We start from the raw sequence: 20,276 nt of genomic DNA, 5'->3' as shown, positions 1-20,276 counted from the left end.
GAGTTGTTGTGTGGTAGACCAGGAGACTGGAGACTGTAGCTTTGGGAGTGATAACCAGTAAAGTATGTTATGAAAAGACATGAGGAACCTTCGGGTGAGAGGAGAGAATTCTGTGCCAGAGAAACGAGAAGGAATGGGTGAACAGGCCTCTAAGTCAGCTTGTCTCTTTCTGGGTGGTCTTCTGTAAGAAATATGTAACAGGAACTGACTCATTAGCAGTTCCTCATCACACATAGTACTCTGCTAGTGTTGCCATAGCAAAGCAACACTATTGAGTGGATTAAATAACAAAAGGTGTGTTTTGTAGGCTAGAAATCGGAGACAAATGTCAGCAAGGTTGGTTTATGTTGATAATGAGTCTCCTTGGTGTATAGATGACTAGTTATCCCCTGTGATAATTGGTCTTCACATATTCATCCAGCTGTATGTGTCCAAATTTCTTCTTCGTATAAAGACACTAGGTCTACTAGACTAGGGCCTACATCTAAAGGCCCCATTTTAATTTAATTACCTCTTCAAAAACTCTATCTCCATGGCTCAGAGGTTAAGAGCACAGGTTGTTCTTCCAGAGGTCCTGAGTTCAATTCCCAGCACCCACATGGTGGCTCCCATCTGCAATGAGATCTGGTGCCCTCTTCTGGCCTGCAGGGAGGACAAATAAATTATTATTTAAAAATTTTTAAAAACCTCTATCTCCAAATATAGTCATATTCTGAGATACTAAGGATTCTGATTCTTGATGGCTCAACACAGTAGACTCTTAACAGCAGCTACCAGTCTATTAAGTGTGACATTTGCCATGTTCTCACCATCAAATTAGAATAGAAAAACTCATTTTTTTTTTCTGAGACCTGGCTCAGAGAGGTGGCTTGACAAAAGGTAACTCAAATGTTAAGCAGCTCACAGAGCTTTTAAAGTGAAAGTCACGCCAGGCTGTGGTGGCGCACACCTTTAATCCCAGCACTTGGGAGGCAGAGGCAGGTGGGTCTCTGTGAGTTCCAGGCCAGCCTGGTCTACAGAACAAGTTCCAGAACAGGCTCCAAAGCCACACAGAGAAACCCTGTCTCGAAAAAAACAAACAAACAAAAAACGATAATAGAAAATAAAGTGAAGGTCATTAAGTTCTAAAATAATCTAAAGACATGTTTGGATTCACTATTTGTATAAACCACGAAGTCTCCCATGTATTTTCACTTTTCTTCTGTTCTTATAAGACATGGTCAACTTTCTGTAATTGTTCTATTTAGAATTAAATTTAGAGTTAGGTGGATGACTGGTAATCTTCATGTTATATAACTGACACATTGTGCAATTAGAATATGCTTGCTCATAAACCCATAGGTTATGAATCCAGAGTGTAGAACTGTCTTTCAGAGAAAGGCTTTTAACTAATTCTTGATTCAGTAGAATCCCCACACCCCAATAATTCACATGGCTTTAGCATTAATTCCCAAAAGCTTAATAGAATATAGGTGATATTTTATTATGAACCAATATTTTTTCAGCATTAGAGAATTGATTCACAATATAAAATGCCAACTATGTAATAATTCTACAATGTGAGTAAATTAGAAAAATATCTACTAGTCAAGCAAAGAGTCATTAGTACTAAGCAATCACATCTTAGGATACTGAACTAATTAGGACCAATTAGCCCACATCATCCAGCTCAGTGGTTCTCATTCTTTAGTAAACCTATATCCTCTATAGGGCTTGTTAAAACACAGATTGCTGGGCTGGAGAGATGGCTCAGAGGTTAAGAGCACTGACTGCTCTTCCACAGGTCCTGAGTTCAATTCCCAGCAACCACATGGTGGCTCACAACCATCTGTAATGAGATCTGGCACCCTCTTCTGTACACATAATAAATAAATAAATCTTAAAAACAAAACACAGATTGCTCTCAACCCCAGGATTTCTGGTGCAGAAACTCAGGGACAGAGCTCCAAACTGTATTCCCAACCCCTTCTCAGGTGATGCTGTTGGTGTATGGGCCACACTGTGAAAATCACGGATCTCACTCATCTCTCCTCCTCTCTCTATATATATTTTCTGTCCACTGGAAGGACTGTCTTATTCTATAAAGAAAATGCTATTTACAAATTTCCTAACTACCTGTGGAGTAAACAAGAAAAATGGCTATGAAGTTATTACATAGAATACCTAGATTCCATGCATACTGTGCATACATTCCTGTGACCTCACCAAGTCCCTGAGATAGCTGCTACTGTGATACCCATGTTGTAAGTGAAAGAGCATAGAAACTAGGCTTTGAGCCCAGACAAAGCCTTGACCTCTTCTACTCGTGCTTCTCCAGTTATTAGATAAGGACTTAACTGTGCTCTTTGACCCATCAAGAAGAATGACAGCTGGTAGCTAGGGCGACAGCTCTGTTGATGGAACGGTTGCCTACCATGCCCCAGCACGGCAGAATCCAGGCATGGTAGGACATGACTGCAATCTCAGCAGTCAGGACGTGGAGGCAAAAGGTTCAGAAGTTTAAGGCTAGTCTTGTTTCAGTAGGAATCTGAGGCCAGGCTGGCGGTGAGACCCTGCCTCCAAACAAACAAGAGACCTTTTTTTTGCAAGTCGGGTAACAGTTTGAAGTTAATTTACATGGCTACAAGTATAATACATCTTTTAAAAAGCTGTATGGGTATATGTGCTGATGTCTTTGTCTGTGCAACTATATACACACACACGTGTGTGTGGGTTCCCTCAGATGTCAGAAGAGGGTGTCTGATCCCTTGGAACTGGAGTTACAGGCATTTGTGAGCCACCTAATGTGAGTGCTGACATTTGAACTCTGGTCTTCATGATTAAGGAGCAAGTGTGCTTAACTGCTGCGCCATCTCTCCAGCCCCAAATAAGACTTTTACATACTGCAGTCTAAATGTGCCTAGATGATATTAATGAGGAGGTGAACAATCAGCTTTAAATATGTTCTTATGTTGGGCTGGAGAGATGGCTCAGTGGTTAAGGCACTTGTTACCCTTGCAGAGGACCCAAGTTTGATCCCAAGCTCCCACATCGTGGCTCACAATTTCAGGAGATCAGATGCCTTCTTCTGACCTCTAATGCACCAGGCATCCATGTGGTACACATACACACATGCAGGAAAAAAATTCATATACATGAAATAAAAAAATTTGAAAGAAAAAATACTTTAAATGTGCTCATGAATATATAAAAAATTTTTCATTTCTATTTTTTAAAAATGACTTATTTTCAGTAGCAAATTACTAAAATGGAACTTTTCACATATTAGTTACAAGAACTAGAAACTAATTTGGTAGGACTGAAAGAGATGATCCAAGGGTTTATGATCTGAGGGCTTTAGGAATAGACCCGAACAACAGGGACTTTGAGAATATGAAGACTGTTTCTCTCTGTCTCTGTCTCTCTCTCTCTCTCTCTCTCTCTCTCTCTCTCTCTCCAGTTTCATTTCATGGCATCTCTTCTTGGCAAGAGGGAAGGAACTAAGGCGAGCCCACAGATTGGCATGTACATAAAAACCCTTTGAATGATAAGCAAACAATGTGAAAACATCTTACATCAAATAACATTCATGTATGTGGACTGAAACCCACTGGGAAGCCCCAAATAAAGAACATGGTTTTAAGCCATCATTTATCCTATTTTTTTCTGCAGTACATCTCTTCACACGTTGCAAACTTGAAAAGTGAAGTTTTTGAGAAACTCATTAAACACCTTTGCCACTATGCAGAAGGATTCCGGGAGATCATAAAAACTGACATGCGGAGACAGATGTTTGCTGAACTCTTCCTGCACTGTGACAGTGGAAAGGTAGGTGAGCCTCCACATAAGGAAAGAACATCGGGAGCCTGTTCTGTTATTTTCTTTTCTTTACAAATCTTAGATACATACAGTTGACATTGACCTTATACCTTACAGACTGAAAAGAAAGTGCCCAAAACAGCTTCAGGTGCCTTCTCAAACCAAGAGCAAACCATGGTGTAAGAACACAAATGCCTTTTCATTTGCTTTATCTATTTTAAATATTTATTTCATTTTACATGCATGCCTGCTTTGCCTGCATTGTATACATGCGCTGTGTGCAGTGCCCAAGGAGGCCAGAAGAGGGCACTGGAATTTCTCCAACTGAAGTTACAGGCAGTTGTGAGCCACTATGCGGGTGCTGGAAACTGAACCCAAGTCCTCTGCAAAAGCAACGAGCCTTCTGTGATGGTTTGATGAGACATGTCCCCTATAGTCTTAGGCATTTGAATGCTTGATTCCAGTTCATGGCGCTATCTGGGAGAGGTTTAGGAGGTGCAGCTTGTAGGTAAAAGGTCTGCACCCACTTCTGGGTGAAAAAACTTACTCAATCCCACCTATCCCTGAGCACAAAATCCCATCAATTCCTGCACTTGCCCCAAGATCAGGCCACACAATCCCTCCAATCCCAGGCCACCCTGGGAAGCTCCACTCACCCCACATCTCTCTCTCTCTCTCTCTCTCTCTCTCTCTCTCTCTCTCTCTCACACACACACACACACACACACACACAAACACACAACCAGAAACCCTCTATAGAGCCTGACTTCTGCTTAGTTCAATGCTGCTTTTTGCCAGAGCAGAGGCAGCCACCCTCTTGTGTCTCTACTGACAAATCTCTTAAGAGAGGCTTGTTGTGCAGCGTGACTTTGTGATGTTCCTTAACTCCTGACAGCCAGGATACCTTCCCCCTCAGAGCTGCAACACTTGTATTGGGGCAAACTTTCCCCTTGGAGCTGTAACACTTACACAGCCTTGCTGCAGGAAGTATGTCACTGGGGGTGGGCTTTGAGAGGGAAAATCCTCACCTTCTCCCAGTTTGAGCTCTCTGATTCATGGGTGGTTGAGGTGTGAACGCTCGGCTTCCTATTCCAACAATCATGCCTGCCACTTGCTACCATGCTGTGCCTGCCATTATGGATTCTAACCCTCTGGAAACAAGCCCAAATAAACTTTTCTATAAGTTGGTTTGTCATGGTGTTTTACCGCAGCAACAGAAAAGGAGTTAATACATGGTCTTAAACCCTGAGCCATCTCTCCAGCCTCTACCTTTTCATTTTAAAATGTATCTATAACTTATACAGCTTCCAGGGGTCCAGACACCAATGGCCACTTCATGTAAACCACTAGCACCTTAATATGATCATGATGGAATTTTATAATTAAAATGAATGAAGGCAGTAAATAGGACTCAAATAAGAGATGTGTCAAGGGCAAGGCATGGTGGCGCACGCCTTTAATCCCAGCACTCAGGAGGTAGAGGCAGACAGATCACTGTGGATTCAAGACCAGCCTGGTCTACACAGAGATTTCCAGGCCAGCCAGGGCTACAAAAGATTCTGTGTCAAAAAAAAAATGTAAAATAAATGGAAAAAGTTAATTAAATAATAATAATATAACAAAAATATTTTAATTTCAAAAAATAAAAGTATATTTAAATTAAAGAAAAAGAGATGTGTAGAAAACAATGCATCCCTACTCAAAGGCTTTCACAAGGAGAGAGATAGGCTTGGTCTGGTTTTTCATTCCTCCCCCTTTAAGCCTCAGAACCCATGTAAAAAGCCAAGCATGATGGCATATGCTTATAATCCCAGCACTGGGTAAGTAGAGGCAGGTGGGTCCTGGGTGCTCTGGCCAGCCAGTCTAAGCTAGTTGATAAGTTCCAGGCCAGTGAGAGACTCTGTCTCAAAAAACAAGATGTCCTCTGGCCTTCACATGCATGCATGTGGAGCTACAGGTATGAGAGAGAGATAGACAGGGATAGATATAGATTTGGAGTTGAAATATAACCTAGTATTTCCCCTGAAGGTAGTCATTAAAGAGATCCTATGTGCCTGGGCGGTGGCGGTGAACACCTTTAATCCCAGCACTGAGGAGGCAGAGGCAGGCGGATCTCTACGAGTTGAGGCCAGCCTGGTCTACAAAGCCAGGAAAGCTAAAGCTAGGGCTGTTACACAGAGAAACCCATCGAAAAGCAGAGAGAGAGAGAGAGATCTCCTATATGATAGAGTAAATATCTTTTGTTACGTGCTCCTAATAAATAAACCAATTTATTTTATCAGGATACATGTATTACTTATGTATCTATGATGAATGTGTGCAAGTATCCATGCACATGCCTTGGTGCACATGTGCAGGTCAGAGGACAACTTACAGCAGTCATCTCTCTCCTTCCACCATGTGGAGCCCAGGGACTGAACGCAGGTTGGCAGCCTTGGTAACAAGCACCTTAACCTTTTGAGTCATCTTGCTGGCCCCTAAAGCTTTTCTTTCTTTCTTTCTTTCTTTCTTTCTTTCTTTCTTTCTTTCTTTCTTTCCTTCTTTCCTTCCTTCCTTCATTCTCTCTCTCTCCCTCCCTTCCTTCCTTTCTTTCTCTCTCTCCCTTTCTTTCTCTCTCTCTTTTCTTACCTTTTCTTCCTTTACCCTTCCCTCCTCCACCTTCTCTTTCTTTCTTTTTGGTTTTTCAAGGCAGGTTTCTCTGTGCAGCCCAGGATGCCCTGGAACTTGCTTTGCAGACCAGTCTGGCCTCAAACACAGAGATCTGCCTGCCTCTGCCTCCTGAGTGCTGGGATTAAATGTGTTAATAATCACAACCAGCTGAGAGAAAAGTAATTCTCAAAAGGAAACTGACATATTGTAATCTCACTTCTCAGATCTCTGCTAATTTAATTTAAATCAGGAATATATTCTTTTTTTCCTTTCTTTTTTTTTTAGCTGAGGATTGAACCCCGGGCCTTGCACTTGCTAGGCAAGCACTCTACCACTGAGCTAAATCCCCAACCCCCAGGAATATATTCTATAAAATCCGTGATGCCTATTTGTCCTTCAAGCACCTCTTTGAACAGTGCCTCTTTGACAGAACTTGCTGGGATGTTCTGGTACCATGATTTTCACTTCCTGGTAAAATGTCTAGAAGGCAACTACTGCCTGTTGGCCGGTTAATTTAACAGCAACTCCAGTGCCATGGTCAACATGTGGGGTAATATTTGGAGGAACTACTAGAGGTTTGCCTGTGCTCCTTGTTTTTCCTCCCATCATTAAACAGTCATGTGGTGATTTTGGAAGGAAGGTAGAATCCAGGATACAAAAGTCAATTGACTTTCTGAATGGATTTTTTTTTTTTTCCAGCAGTGGTTGAAACAAACATTTAGAAAACCTGGATTTTAAGATTTAAAAAGCTGAGTTTTTGAGAAAGGCTAGAGAATCTACAGCAAGAAAGAAGAAATAATAGTATCAAAGCAGTTTACATCTTACTAGGAAACTGGGGCCGGCTGGTGGGAGGAGGCTGGAGACTGTGACTAACTTAGAGGTCGTCTGGGTCTCGAAGTTAGATTACCACCTCAGGCTCCATTCCTTGGCCCTAATCAGAGCTGGAAGCTGAAGGTAACATTATAAATATTTGGAAAGTACAAGTAGACGGCAGGGTGGGGGGAATTAAGGACAGTGGAAGGCGATCTAAATAGACAGACCCAAGAGCACTTTCCATTCACCCTGACAGCCAACGATTATCATTCCTAAATATGCATTGTGAAGGGGGTCACCTGTGCAGAGAAGTTCCAGGAATACTTCTAGAAAGCCATCGAGGGCACAGAAAATAAAAACCCTAACAAAACTTCCAATGAGTAAGCAGCATGATGTCTGTATAACACACAGTCAACCAGCCCAGTGATTGGCACCTAACGGCAGGACGCCACAAAGAACACAAACACACAATTCCTAGAATCATTGTATGCTCAACAATAGAGAGAAAACATTTCCCCAAACATTCCTAGTGAAAGTTAATAGCTATTGTATCTTTGCAAAACAATCTAGGTATATCTATTCAAATAAATAATGTGTGTGTGTATATACAAAACAATCTAGGTATATCTATTCAAATAAATAATGTGTGTGTGTGTGTATACAAACATTTCAAACAACTGAGCCCATTCCAGAATTTTTTATCCCATAAAAATAACAGCTTTAGTGAACAAGAACTATATGTGGTAGGCTGATTCTTGTGGAATTACTCTTGAGAGGCACAGAGCTCTTGAGGGAATGCGTACCTGTTCAGGAAATGCTTTAGGAATGATAATGCATTGGCTGTGTGGTTGAAGGAGAAGCAGTGATCACATGTCAGCTTCTAGAAAGACCCAGATTCTCATTTGAGGTCACCATCAGAAAAGCCAAATTTGCTGTATTATAAGGTCAGGAAATCTGATCTTCAAACTTCCCCAACTATAAAATCCTTCCTGGTGTTGCCCAGTGCATCCTTCCAGACATCCCAGAAGATCTGTAAGCTTCTGTCTGGGAGATCACTGGGAATATTTGGGAGGAAGGAAGGAAGATACTGGAATAAAAAAAAAATTTAAAAAAAGTTGAACAGCTCCAGAAAGCAGGGCCTCAAACCGGAAGACAAGCATCTGTGGATGAGCCAGCATAGAGTACTATGCAGAGAAGCAAGATGAAGAGCCTCTGGCTCAAGGAAGAAGTCAGATGGTCCTTAATATCTGGCCAGATAATCTGAACCAGCTCTCCCCAGAAGTTGGGCTGAGGGAGAGGCTGCCCTATGGAGAACCTCCCTTCAGGAACTGTGAGAAGACGAGGAGGGGCCGGCAGACGACCGCTGGAAATGGAGATGGTAGCAGTGCCAGCGAAGTGCCCTGGCCCTTTAGAAAATACAAGCTTCAGTAGACCGCACTGCTGAAAATAAGGAAACTGAAGCAGGCGTGGCAGGGTGGCACACCTGTAACCTCAGCACTGAGGAGGCAGAAGCTGGTGGATGGATCTCTGTGGGTTCGAGGCCAGCCAGTTGGGTATAGTGAGTTCTAGAACAGCCAGGCCTATGTTGAGAGACTGTGTCTCAAAACAAACAAACAAACAAACCAAAAATCAGAAAGAAAGAAAGAAAGGAAGGAAGGAAGGAAGGAAGGAAGGAAGGAAGGAAGGAAGGAAGGAAGGAAAGGAAGAAAGGAAGGGAAGGGAAGAAGGAAAGGAAAGAAAAGAAAGAAGGAAAGAAAAGAAAGAAAGCTTTTCTGTGTGTGTCTGTGTGTGTATGTCTGTGTCTATATGTGTGTCTGTGTGTCTATGTGTGTTTGTGTGTGTGTTACAGAATGACTGAAGGGGTTAAGAACGTAAAGAATTTCAAAGAAGCCTGAGAATCCAGAGCTGGGAAACTGATAAAATTCTAAAGGAGTCTGTGGGAATAAGATAAAGAACCAGCTAGAAATTTCTGGGGAAGCTCTCTGGCTGTCATTTTAGAGTCAAGCTGCAGCGTGAAATGGGAAGATGGGAAGACCATAGACCATGTGATCTTCAGGGACTAAGCCAAGCTGAAGGCCCTAAGGCAGTCAAAACTTTCTACCTGTTGGCTCTGGATGTATCCACCAGTGGCCAGACAACAGGCTAGAGGGAGCTGTGAATGTCTCAGTCTATTCACATCCAGAGCTGGGAAAAAAGTCTCCTTTGCTGCTCTGCTGATATTAGCCCTGTTATTAGTTCTACAGCTCAGAAGAAAGTGAGGAAAGACCCAGTTTATAAGCAAAACTGATAGTAATTCCACATATTTACCTTATAAAATGTATCTAAATGCATGCTAGAAGGTGTATGTAAGATTAGACATTGCAGAATATTTTTCTCAAAATACCAGAAGCAACCTAATTTCTATTAACAAAAGAATGCTAAGAAATGACAGTGTTTCCATATTATACTATATAGCAGTTAAAATGAATAAAATATACTTCTTTTTTCTTTGAGATTTATTTATTTTTTACTTTACATGTATGAATAGTTTATCTACATGAATGTAAATGCACCACAGGCACACCTGGTGCCAGAAGAGGGGCTGGGAATCCCTTGAACCGAAGCTATAGATGGTTAGGAACTGCCATATGGGTACAGGACACTGAACCTGTAAAATCAGCAAGTCATTTCTCTAGCCTATTAAATCAGCCTTCCCCTGCAGTGCTTGGCCTTGTACCCAGCGGTGTCCATACTGGCTGATGCCAATAAGCATAGGTTCGGACTTTATGCTTCTCCTAAAGGAGAAGAGGACTGAGCAATATCATAGGGGTCACATCCTCGATCCAGCATTTCAAGTCGATGGTAATGAACCTGTATAGGTTTTGATGCCAGGGAGTCTATTCGTTTTTTGATTAATTGGATTAGCCTGCCAATTATAAAGGGACTCAAAGTTACAAATAACAAAAGGCTGACTAATGGTCCTGCAAGATGCATTGAAAGGGAGAACATGGATGATCTCCACCAGTCATCTGCTACAGCAGAGAATTGTTGCTTGTGTAGCTCTAGGCTAAGTTTATGTAGCTTATCTATCTGGGTTTCTACCATTCCAGACTCATTCATATAATAACAACATTCTTCCCTCAGAAAAAGGCATGCTCCACCCTTTTCTGCTGTCAGCAGGTCCAAGGCCCGTGGGTTTTGTAGGGCAACCTGTGCAAGAGAGGCTAGCTGCCTCTGGAGGGAGGACAAGGATGCTGCAGAAGCCTCAATTGCTACTTGAAGTTGCTTGGATAGGTGAGCTGTTGTTATGAGGGAATAACCCAGAACTCCTCCCGCCAAGCCTGCAGAGCCCAGAGAGGTGTTGAGAGAAATTCCCGCCACAAGGGGCAAGAAGACAGCGCTTTTTTTTTTTTTTTTTGTTTTGGCCTGGGCAGGGGGACATCCCATCCCAAGAACTCTGCAGGGGTCCTGAGCATAAGTTGTGGGACCAGAGTGACAGGTAGGCAGAACATGTCCTGTGGGATAGGGATGGTCAAATTTTTGATAGAGTGCCATTGCACCAAAAGAAAAATTTGGGGGAGGGGGCAAAAGGATGATTGTGTAATACAGTCTGGTTGCAAAAGGGAAGGGAAACACTAGTAAAGCAAAAATCAAACTTTGAGTAGCCTGGGTCAAAAGAAACAAGGGTACTTCAGGGATGGGGTGGAAGCCATGGGAAGTATCAGTGGTGGTACAATTAAGTACCCAAGGCAGGGGTACTGCCATCAGGGGAGGATGTCCCAGGGCTGCACGTAGGAAGCACGATGAGAGATTCCCAATACCAGTAACATTGGCAAACATAAGGCCTTCTTAGAGGAGGGAAACCCAAGAAAATGGAAAGGAGGGGGATGATAGTTGTGTCATTAAATTTTTTTCTTGTATAAGGATATTATGATGGACCGTAGATTGTACTTGTACATAAGAACGCCAAATGTAGAGTCTGGAGCTAAGCCATGTGGCTGTTCGGGCCATATACATGGCTCCTTCTACTGGACTAGTCCATCATGAGTCCCAAGGGTCCCAAACCACTAGGGAATATCCTGTAGATGTCTTATAAAATTTAGGGCCGTTCCATTCTCTCCCAATTACCTGTTCCTTAGCAGGAGGAATGGCATCATGAATTTTGCAGTAAGAATAGGGGCATCCTATGCTTTTCTCCTTCAAATAAGTTTTGCAATTGTGAACAGTCTGATCATACAAAAAAGATAGCAGGGGCCACCTTGCCAGGAGAATTATGGAAATTAGTAAAGTTGAGTAAAATGGAATTTTGGCATCCTTGCAAGGGGCAATCAACAGTAGCCGACAGGTGGTCAAAGGTCTGTGTTTTAGCATAATTAGTATAATTTTCAGTCAAATAAAAGCACCATGCAAATGTGGATGTGTCAACCAGTCTCTGATCCTGATAAGAATGTACAGGCAGTAGCAAGATCCAGAATATCTAGGGAAATTCTCCCAGGTTTTTTTTTTTTTTTTTTTTCCATCAGCATCTGTAAAGAAGAAAAAGGAAAAGGAAATGACCTCAGGGGCTATCCTTTTCCCTGGGTGATTGGTTAGAGTTGATTTGTTTAACTAATCTCTCGGGGAGCCAATGAGGGCCTCCCTCTGTTTGGTCATGATTCATGCTGACCCTTGATCCCAGATCAGGACTGGGTTGGGTCCTTTCTACTGGGCAGTTAAGGGGTCTCGCCATATGACCAATGCTTGGTGGCTTTGAGTTTGTGGATGCCAAAAGCGACCCGCTGCAGACCTTTCATTCTTGTCCAAGGTAAAGAAATTAAGGACAAAAAGGGCATGATATAAAAGATTTTGGGGGTTGCTTCGCATATCACACAGGCTTCCCTCATTTAATTTATGAAGCATGGGTTTTAGAGTCTGATGAGCATGTTCAACGATGCCCTGGCCCTGGGGGTTGTAAGAAATGCTAGTGACATGCTTAATCTGAAGTTGTTGGCAAAAAGATTGAAAATTTTTTCCAGTATATCCTGGGCCATTATCAGTTTTTATAACTTTAGGCTTTCCTAGGACAGAAAAGCATTGTACAATATGGGAAATAACATCTTTGGAGGCCTCTCTGGCCTGGAGAGAGGTAAATATAAAACCACTAGAGGTATCAACTGTAACATGTATGTATTTAAGTTTGCCAAATTCAATTAAATGAGTAATATCCATTTGCCAAATTTCATTGGGAACCACGCCCCAGGAGTTAACTCCCAGATGTTGAACGGGAAGGGAGACGGCACAGTCAGTGCAATTTTAACAATTTCCCAAGCCTGTTCTCGGATAAGCTTCAACAACAAATGAAGGGAATGAGCATTTAAATGGTGAAGGGAGTGTGCTTGGGCAGCCTGGGAAAGGGATCCTGCAAGAACAGGAAAAACTAATTGTGTGGCTGCATCAGCCAAGGCATTTCCCTCAGAAAGAGGACCAGACAATTTTAAATGGGCCCGTAGATGGCCAATAAAAAAGGGGCACTGTCTAGCCATAACCAAGGAGCGCAGCCGAAGAAAGAGTGGAGCTGCATTGGTAGAGGGTTTAATAAAGGGGACAGTTTCCGATAAGAGACCAGAATGGGCAACATAAGCACTATCAGTATACAAATTACAGGGTTGAGAATGAAATAATCAAAAAACTTGAATGATTGCATAAAGTTCAACAAGCTGTGCTGAGGAATATGGGGAGAGGCGGGAGGTAGCCTTTCCATCCACAACATAGACGGCAATCCCATTGGCTGAGCCATCTGTCAATATCAGGGGAGCCTCCCTTATAGGTTGTGAGGCAGTTAATTTGGGGAAAACAAAGGGATGAATTCTAGCAAACTGTAACAAGGGTCACTAGGAAAATGGTTATCGATAGTACTAAGGAAGGAGAAGCAGACAATGGGCCATTCATCATTTGTTTGAAGCAGCCAATCTAATTGTTCTTGAGTAGAGGGGACAACTATGGAGTCAGGATCTTTTCCAAATTATTGGGGACTTATTTCTCTGCCCTTAATAATTAGCTTGGCCATTAAAGATGGATAAGTGGCCAGGACCTTTGAGGGAGAGGTGGGTAGGTGAACCCAGAGTAGGAGATTCCTTCTTTTTTCTTCTTTGATGGTTATTTGTTGCCAAAAGACTAGATATGGGGGGTTCAGGAATATTAATACTGACAGAATGACAGAGAGTGGACGGGAGGATTCTTTTAGGGCTTTTTCTCCCTCCTTAATTAATTTTTGAACATCAGGGGAATGATTATAAGTTTTTAAGACATCATTAGTTAAATTCCAGTAGGAAAAGGTTTGAACAGGGAACTTTTCTGGACCAAAGGTCAGGTAAAAATCATTTAAACAGTCACCAACCTGTCTCCAGAACTTTTCTTTCTTTCTTTCTTTCTTTCTTTCTTTCTTTCTTTCTTTCTTTCTTTCTTTCTTTCTTTCTTTCCTTCCTTCCTTCCTTCCTTCCTTCCTCTTTCTTTCTTTCTTTCTTTCTTTCTTTCTTTCTTTCTTTCTTTCTTTCTTTCTTTTTTTCCAGACAGGGTCTCTCTGTGTAGCTTTGTGCCTTTCCTGGAACTCACTTGGTAGCCCAGGCTGGCCTTGAACTCACAGAGATCCACCTGGCTCTGCCTCCCAAGCGCTGGGATTAAAGGCGTGCGCTACTACCGCCTGGCGCCTCAAGCACTTTTCATCTATGGTCCCTTCTTGGGGAAACCAAGGACAGACATCTCCAATATAGTCAAGAAAATTTTTTAAGTCTTTCTTTTTAATCTTAGTTCCTTGTGTCTTGAGAGACTGTTTCAGTCCCAAAATAAACAAATCCTGTTTACTAAATGCTTGTCCCATGGTAAACTTACTTTATGTCATCACATTGCAATTCCTCCGGATCTGTCTCATGGCTGGCCGGGTGCTTCCATGGTGATCACTGACTGGACCTTTGCTCATGGAGCCATCTTCCACAGTGGTCCAACTCTTAGGCAGGTTTGCCCTGGTGTATGATGACATTCACCACTCCTCCATGTCCTCAAGCCCCACATTTGGGCGCCAATTGTCCTGGGCAGTGGGATCTTCAGTGGAGACCCTAGAAAGGGGAATGGCGAATGAAAGGGACAAGAGACACAAAGAATTGACAGCAAGACAGTACTCTGATCAAGCTGCAAAATTTATTTTTCTCAGGTGGGTTTTATAGTAAACAGACCAGGAAACTTTCTTTGGGAAAAGATCAGGGAACTGTTGAGTTGCCAAGCAACCCAACCAAGCAACCTAACCACAAAACATTGTTACTAATGGTCACTGTAGCAGAAAGATAAGGAAATGTTAAGTTACTTTCTAATAACTCAGAACTTATCCAGGCATGTCAAAAGTTTCTGGTTAGTGGCTCAATACTGGACAACAGAAACTTAACTCAGGCAGGCAATATGGCATGGCTCTTTAAATTGTCCTTGGCAGCCTGGAACTTGCCAAGTCAACCAGACTGGCTGGCAGTGAGCCCCAGGGATCCACCTGTCCCCACTTCCCTGGTGCTGAGATTACAAGGACTCACCACCATACTCAGCTTTTGTATGTAGGGTCTGGGAACTGAACTCAGACCCTTGTGCTTGTAAGACAAGCACTTTACCCACTGAGCCATCTCCCAAACCCTGTATGTGCTTTAAATGATTGTTAATTCCAGCTACTAAGATCACAGGTGGTGTTAGTTTTATCGTTTTTTGTTTGTTTTTCTCTCATGAATATTTTCTCAAAATAGTGTATAAACAAACAAGTAAAGAGCAGTTACCTGTGATATGCACAGGTCAGGTTAGGTAAGAATTGAGACCTGTGCATTGAATTCATCAAGTAAAGCCAGTCACAACAGTTCTTTGTTAAATATCCACTAAGCCCAAGGCATTTTGACATGTAACAATGGGAGAAATGAATATAATATCCAGCTTATTGAAATAATGAATATAAGATCTAGCTTATTGATTTTAATGCAGTAGCTTTTATTTTTATGATAACGATGGAGCTGGTGGTGGTCATGATCTAGCATCACAAAAACTTTTAAATCTGCTGCAGCTACTCATTGCAATCCTTCCGTGCAGGTGAAGGCCTTGGATCGGCAGAGGACACTGGCCTTGCTGGAAACATTCTATGATCAAAGCTCACAAGCTACAAGGAGTTTACTCCGAAACCCAAGACAATGTAAGTGTCACTCAGAGGTAAGAGGGTACTGAGGCTGGGTGCTGGGGTACAATGGTAGATGACATGGGATGATTTTACTCCTGAGGGACCTCTGCATATCATCCCCCTGAGTCATGGTAGCCATACCTTATCTACTGTTCAGACTCCCACAGAACTCACTTTTCTTCATAGCTACATGTATTTCTCACCAAAGTGCAATATGCAAACTTCTGCCATAGCAGAATTTGGCTAGAACGAATTTTAAATGTGTTTCAATGGAGAAAGGCCTTGACGACACTTTGAATGCCTTAGGGATTAAGTTAAGAATGGTTATTCTGTTTGTAATGTCCAACTTAGAGTTCTAAGATTTCTGTGGGAGATAGTTCCTTTTCCCAAGCAGCTTTACTTATATTGCTTTTATTTTAAAATAGACATGTAGACCTTGCATTTTAAAATATTCTTTTATATGTTTATCAATAAATACCATCATAGGGTTGTTGTTGTTGTTGTTTTACACTTATTTATTATGGGAGAGAGTCCATAGCACTCCTGTGGAAGTCTGAAGGCAGCTGTGAGTTCTCTCCTCCCACTTTGTGGGGCCAGAGGACCCAATGCAGATCTTCCCTCTGGCTTAGCAGCAAGCTCCTTTACTTTGGAGGCATCCTCTGACCCTTCCTCCCCGCCTCCCCGAGACAGGGTTTCTCTATGTAGCTTTGCGCCTTTCCTGGAACTCACTTGGTAGCCCAGGCTGGCCTCGAACTCACAGAGATCCGCCTGGCTCTGCCTCCCGAGTGCTGGGATTAAAGGTGTGCGCCACCACCGCCCAGCCAAGAGAATGCCTTTTAATGGCTGAGTTTGCTAAACAATATTAATATCTTATTCCTGTGTGTGGACTTATTACTTGGAAACTTAAGAATCTGTAGGTAGTATACTAAAAGCTGTAGGAACCACAGTGTTATAGCTTAATTACTAAATATTTTGGGTAGAATGGGGGCAGACAGGATTTTGTGGAATTTTATTGGGGAGGATATACTTTTTCAGATGGGATCTCACTATGTAGCCTAATAAGTCCTGGAGACTCTAAATCTCCCCCTCACCTGGGATCACAGGCTGCATAATCATATCCAGCAGATTTTGTTGCTGGGATCAACAGCAGGATCCTGGTGAAGAGCACCCAGTCAGTCTTTCCCTGAAGTCCTTCCTTCTTAACTCTGTCGCGCCCCCTGTCTCTCACTCCCTTTCTCTCTTTTGTACTAAAAACTGACTTATATTTAGCACACCACCTACCCCCGAGCTTCACTCTAAATTCTTTGCATAAAATTCTGAGCCACATGTCCACTTGAGTCATAGAAGAGTTGAGAAGTAAAGAACTGAAGGAACATGAAGGGATGGACAGTAGACCCAGTGAAAGCTTGCCATCGATAAGGCTAGCTTTTGTTCATATAGTGTAGGATTTTTAATTTTTAAATTATTTTTCTGTGAGTGTTGGAGGGGGAGGGTCCACGCATGCAACAGTGAACAAGTGGAGGGCAACTTTGTGGAATCAATTCTCTTCTTCTGTCTCTGTGTGGGCTCTAGGGATCAAACTCAGGTCCTCAGTGCCATGCATCAAGCACATCTCTCCAGCCTGTATTGCAGATGTTTTAAAAGGTACTTGAGATAGAAGGACAGTTCCATTTTCCATCTCTATTCTGTGTTTATTGTTGGAAAGGGACCACAGAGGTAAGGGACAAATCTTCCAGGCAACACTCCAAACAGCAAAATAAAAGACACATTCATTTTGTAAACCACGCTGTACAGAAGGGCTGATAATTAATTCATAGTAGTGAGAAGTCTTTGTGTTTCTTTGAGTTCTAACTGTAGCAAAAGGTACCTGATTTTGTTTGTTTGCTTGGGGTTGTTGGTGTTGTTGAAGACAGGATCTCTTTATGTATGGAACTCACTATGTAGACCAGGCTAGACTCAAACTCACAGAGATCTCTCTGCTTCTACCTCTCAAGTGCTGGGATTAAAGGTGCTAGCCACCACACCCAGTTCTGATATTTATTTTTATTTTTTATTTTTTGGTTTTTAGAGACAGAGTTTCTCTGTGTAGCTTTGTGCCTTTCCTGCAACTCACTCTGTAGCCCAGGCTGGCCTTGAACTCACAGAGATCCATCTGGCTCTGCCTCCCAAGTGCTGGGATTAAAGGTGTGAGCCACCATCGCCCAGCAATATTTATTTTTAAAGTAATGAGCTTATGTTATGATCTCTGCCCTCGATGCTATTTTTTGCATTCATTCAATAATTCTGATTCTATACGGTAAGATTTTATTTAGATAACTCCTTTGTTGTGTGCATTAGGGCCATTAATTGAATTTGAGGAGATAGAGTTGCCTGAGTTCTGGGGAGATATGGATATTAAGAAGCATATTTATGAAGACTTTGATGAGGTGCTCTTAAAGATGAATGAGTTAATGGCTGAAAAACTTGCTAGCAAACTCCAAGAAAACGAAGATGAAAATCTCCCACAACAGCAGAGAGAGACAAGTCCAGACCAAGAACCATCCCCAGAACCATCCCCAGAGCCAGGAACTTCAGAACAAAGAGCCAGCAAAGAACAGAGACCCCACAAAAAGTCTCTTACAGGACAAGGACAGGGCAAAGGGTCGCGCAAATCATCCAATTCAGGACAAGGATCTCGCAAAACGTCAGTAGCAGAGCCAAGATCACGCAGAGGAGGGTCAGTTGCAGAGCAAGGGTCCCGCAGAAGCTCCGCAGACGAACAGGAGCCACAGACAGGGCAAGACCAAAACAGTGATTCCGTGTCAGAACAAGAACCACACAGATGGTCAGTCATAGAGGAAGAAGGATCACAGAGAGGATCAATTTCAGAACTGGCGCAACGCAGAGCATCAATGGCAGAACAGCGCAAAAGGTCATCTGTAGATACTGGGTCTCGTAGGAGTTCAGAAGCTGGGTCGCGCAAAGGATCACTGATAGACCAAGGACAGCACAAAGGAACTGGAGGTGAGCGCAAAGGCTCAGCGGGACTTAGAACGTCGACTTCAGAGTATGAAACTCTTAAAGAGTCCATAATAGAAGAGCCACAGTATGAGTCAGAACAAGGACCACCAACAGACACCATGCCAGAAGAAGAGGACGCAGACTCAACCTCACAATTAGAAGAAAGCGGCACCTTAAAAGAAAGTGAATCCTCGAAATTCGATAAAATGGAATCTCAAGAAGAAAAGCCTTTGCCGACCATAAAAGAAGAGCAAGCTGCCATGGATTCCCAACAGCATGAGGAAGTTCCCGCAAACATCAAAAAGCCAGGGAGCAGCAAAAAAGATCACCTTCCAGGTAGTTATTTAAGTCTATAAAAGCCATCTTTCTGTACACACATGTACACTTTCTGGAGTGGGCTGTTAAAAAAAATCTTTTTAGAAAGTACTCATTTAAGTTAGGATCTCTGCTGGCATATCATGTCATGTAAACCGCATATGTATTTTGGTGCTCAATACTTGAGTCTAGACTTTGAACCCTCGATTAAATGAGAATCAGAATGCTTATTATTAATTTACCTAGAATTTCATTTGTACCAGAAGTCCATTAATATGAAATCTAGCAGTGTTTTGTTTGTTTTAAGCAGAAATAGTTTTGTTTTAAATGAAAATCACTTTAAATTTTTCTTTTATTTCAACAACAACTGGCCAAAGCATGGTGGCATATGCCTTTATTCTCCACATTCAAGAGGCAGAGGAAAGTGAATTTCTACAAGTTGGAGGCCAACCTGGTCTACATAGTGAGTTCCAGGCCAGTCAAGCCTATCTAGAGAGACCCTGTCTCAGAAAAAAAAAAAAAATATATATATATACATATATATATATATATGTATGTATATAAAATCAGAATTTTACAGCTTTCATTTTTGCATTTTTGCTATAAGAGTTTCCAAAAACTGTGTTTCAGACAAAAAAAAAAAAACACTCTGAATTTTAAATATTTTAAAGTATTTTAAAATTTTATTTTATGAGTATGGGTGTTTTGTCTGCTCTATGTGTGCAATACCCACAGAGGCCAAAAGAGGGCGTTGGTTCCTCTGGAACTGGAGTTACAGATGGTTGTGAGACACCATATGGGAGCTGGGAACAGAACCTAGGCCTTCTTCAAGCATAAGTGCTCTTAAATGGCTAAGCCATCTTTCCAGCCCCCTGAATTTTAATATATATTCATCCTATTGGTTAGAATTTAGACATCTAGTAACACTTTGCTATAAGAAAGGCTGGGAAATACAACCTCACTTTGTGTGGCCCAACAAATAGCTTTTGCCGCAGAACCTCTCTCAACAATTAAAATTATTAAGTGGTTCCATTGTGGTTGGTTATGACACACATACATGGAAAGGTCTTGGGGTTTGGGCTGTTATGTATGCAAGGAATTTGTCTCGTTAAGCTCACTCAGAATGTCTAATGAATTATATTATTTCTAATCCACAGGAATTTTCTTTTCGTGTGTGTGTGTGTGTGTGTGTGTGTGTGTGTGTGTGTGTGTGTGTGTGCATGTCACAGTACACGTGTGAAGGTCAGAGGACAACTTTCAGGAGTCAGTCCTTTCCTTCTACCACGTGAATCTTTGGGATTAAACTCACGTCATCCGACTTAACAGCAAGCACTTTTACCCACCAGCCATCACACCCAGCCTTGTCTTTTTCCTTATTCCCAGTAGGAGCTTCAAAAAAGGACTTAGAGAAAGACAAAGCCTGCGAACCGAAGCCCCAACACATAGAAGGAAAATCCTGGTCAGGTAGTACATCACTCAGTTTTCCTTGTCTTTGTCCACTGCGGGGAAAGCACGGTTAAAGCGGAGTAAAACGGGCTGTGTTGTG

At 42.2% G+C, this 20,276-nt stretch overlaps 1 protein-coding gene across 1 annotated transcript in view; it reads left to right on the top strand.

Annotated features, from left to right (window-relative positions):
* Nucleotides 1-20,276, top strand: part of Efcab5 (EF-hand calcium binding domain 5) — a 98,243-nt gene that overhangs the window by 31,297 nt on the left and 46,670 nt on the right. The window contains exons 3-6 of the mRNA XM_036195375.1: nucleotides 3,652-3,807; nucleotides 15,331-15,430; nucleotides 17,753-18,751; nucleotides 20,114-20,194. Of these exons, the coding sequence (XP_036051268.1) occupies nucleotides 3,652-3,807; nucleotides 15,331-15,430; nucleotides 17,753-18,751; nucleotides 20,114-20,194 (1,336 nt within the window). The remainder of the gene's footprint in view (nucleotides 1-3,651; nucleotides 3,808-15,330; nucleotides 15,431-17,752; nucleotides 18,752-20,113; nucleotides 20,195-20,276) is intronic.

Source organism: Onychomys torridus, chromosome 8 (genome assembly GCF_903995425.1).
Source record: "Onychomys torridus chromosome 8, mOncTor1.1, whole genome shotgun sequence".
Classification (NCBI taxonomy): Eukaryota; Metazoa; Chordata; class Mammalia; order Rodentia; family Cricetidae; genus Onychomys; species Onychomys torridus.
The sequence above is the reverse complement of the archived record's forward strand: the minus strand, read 5'-3'. Positions and strand labels throughout refer to the sequence as shown.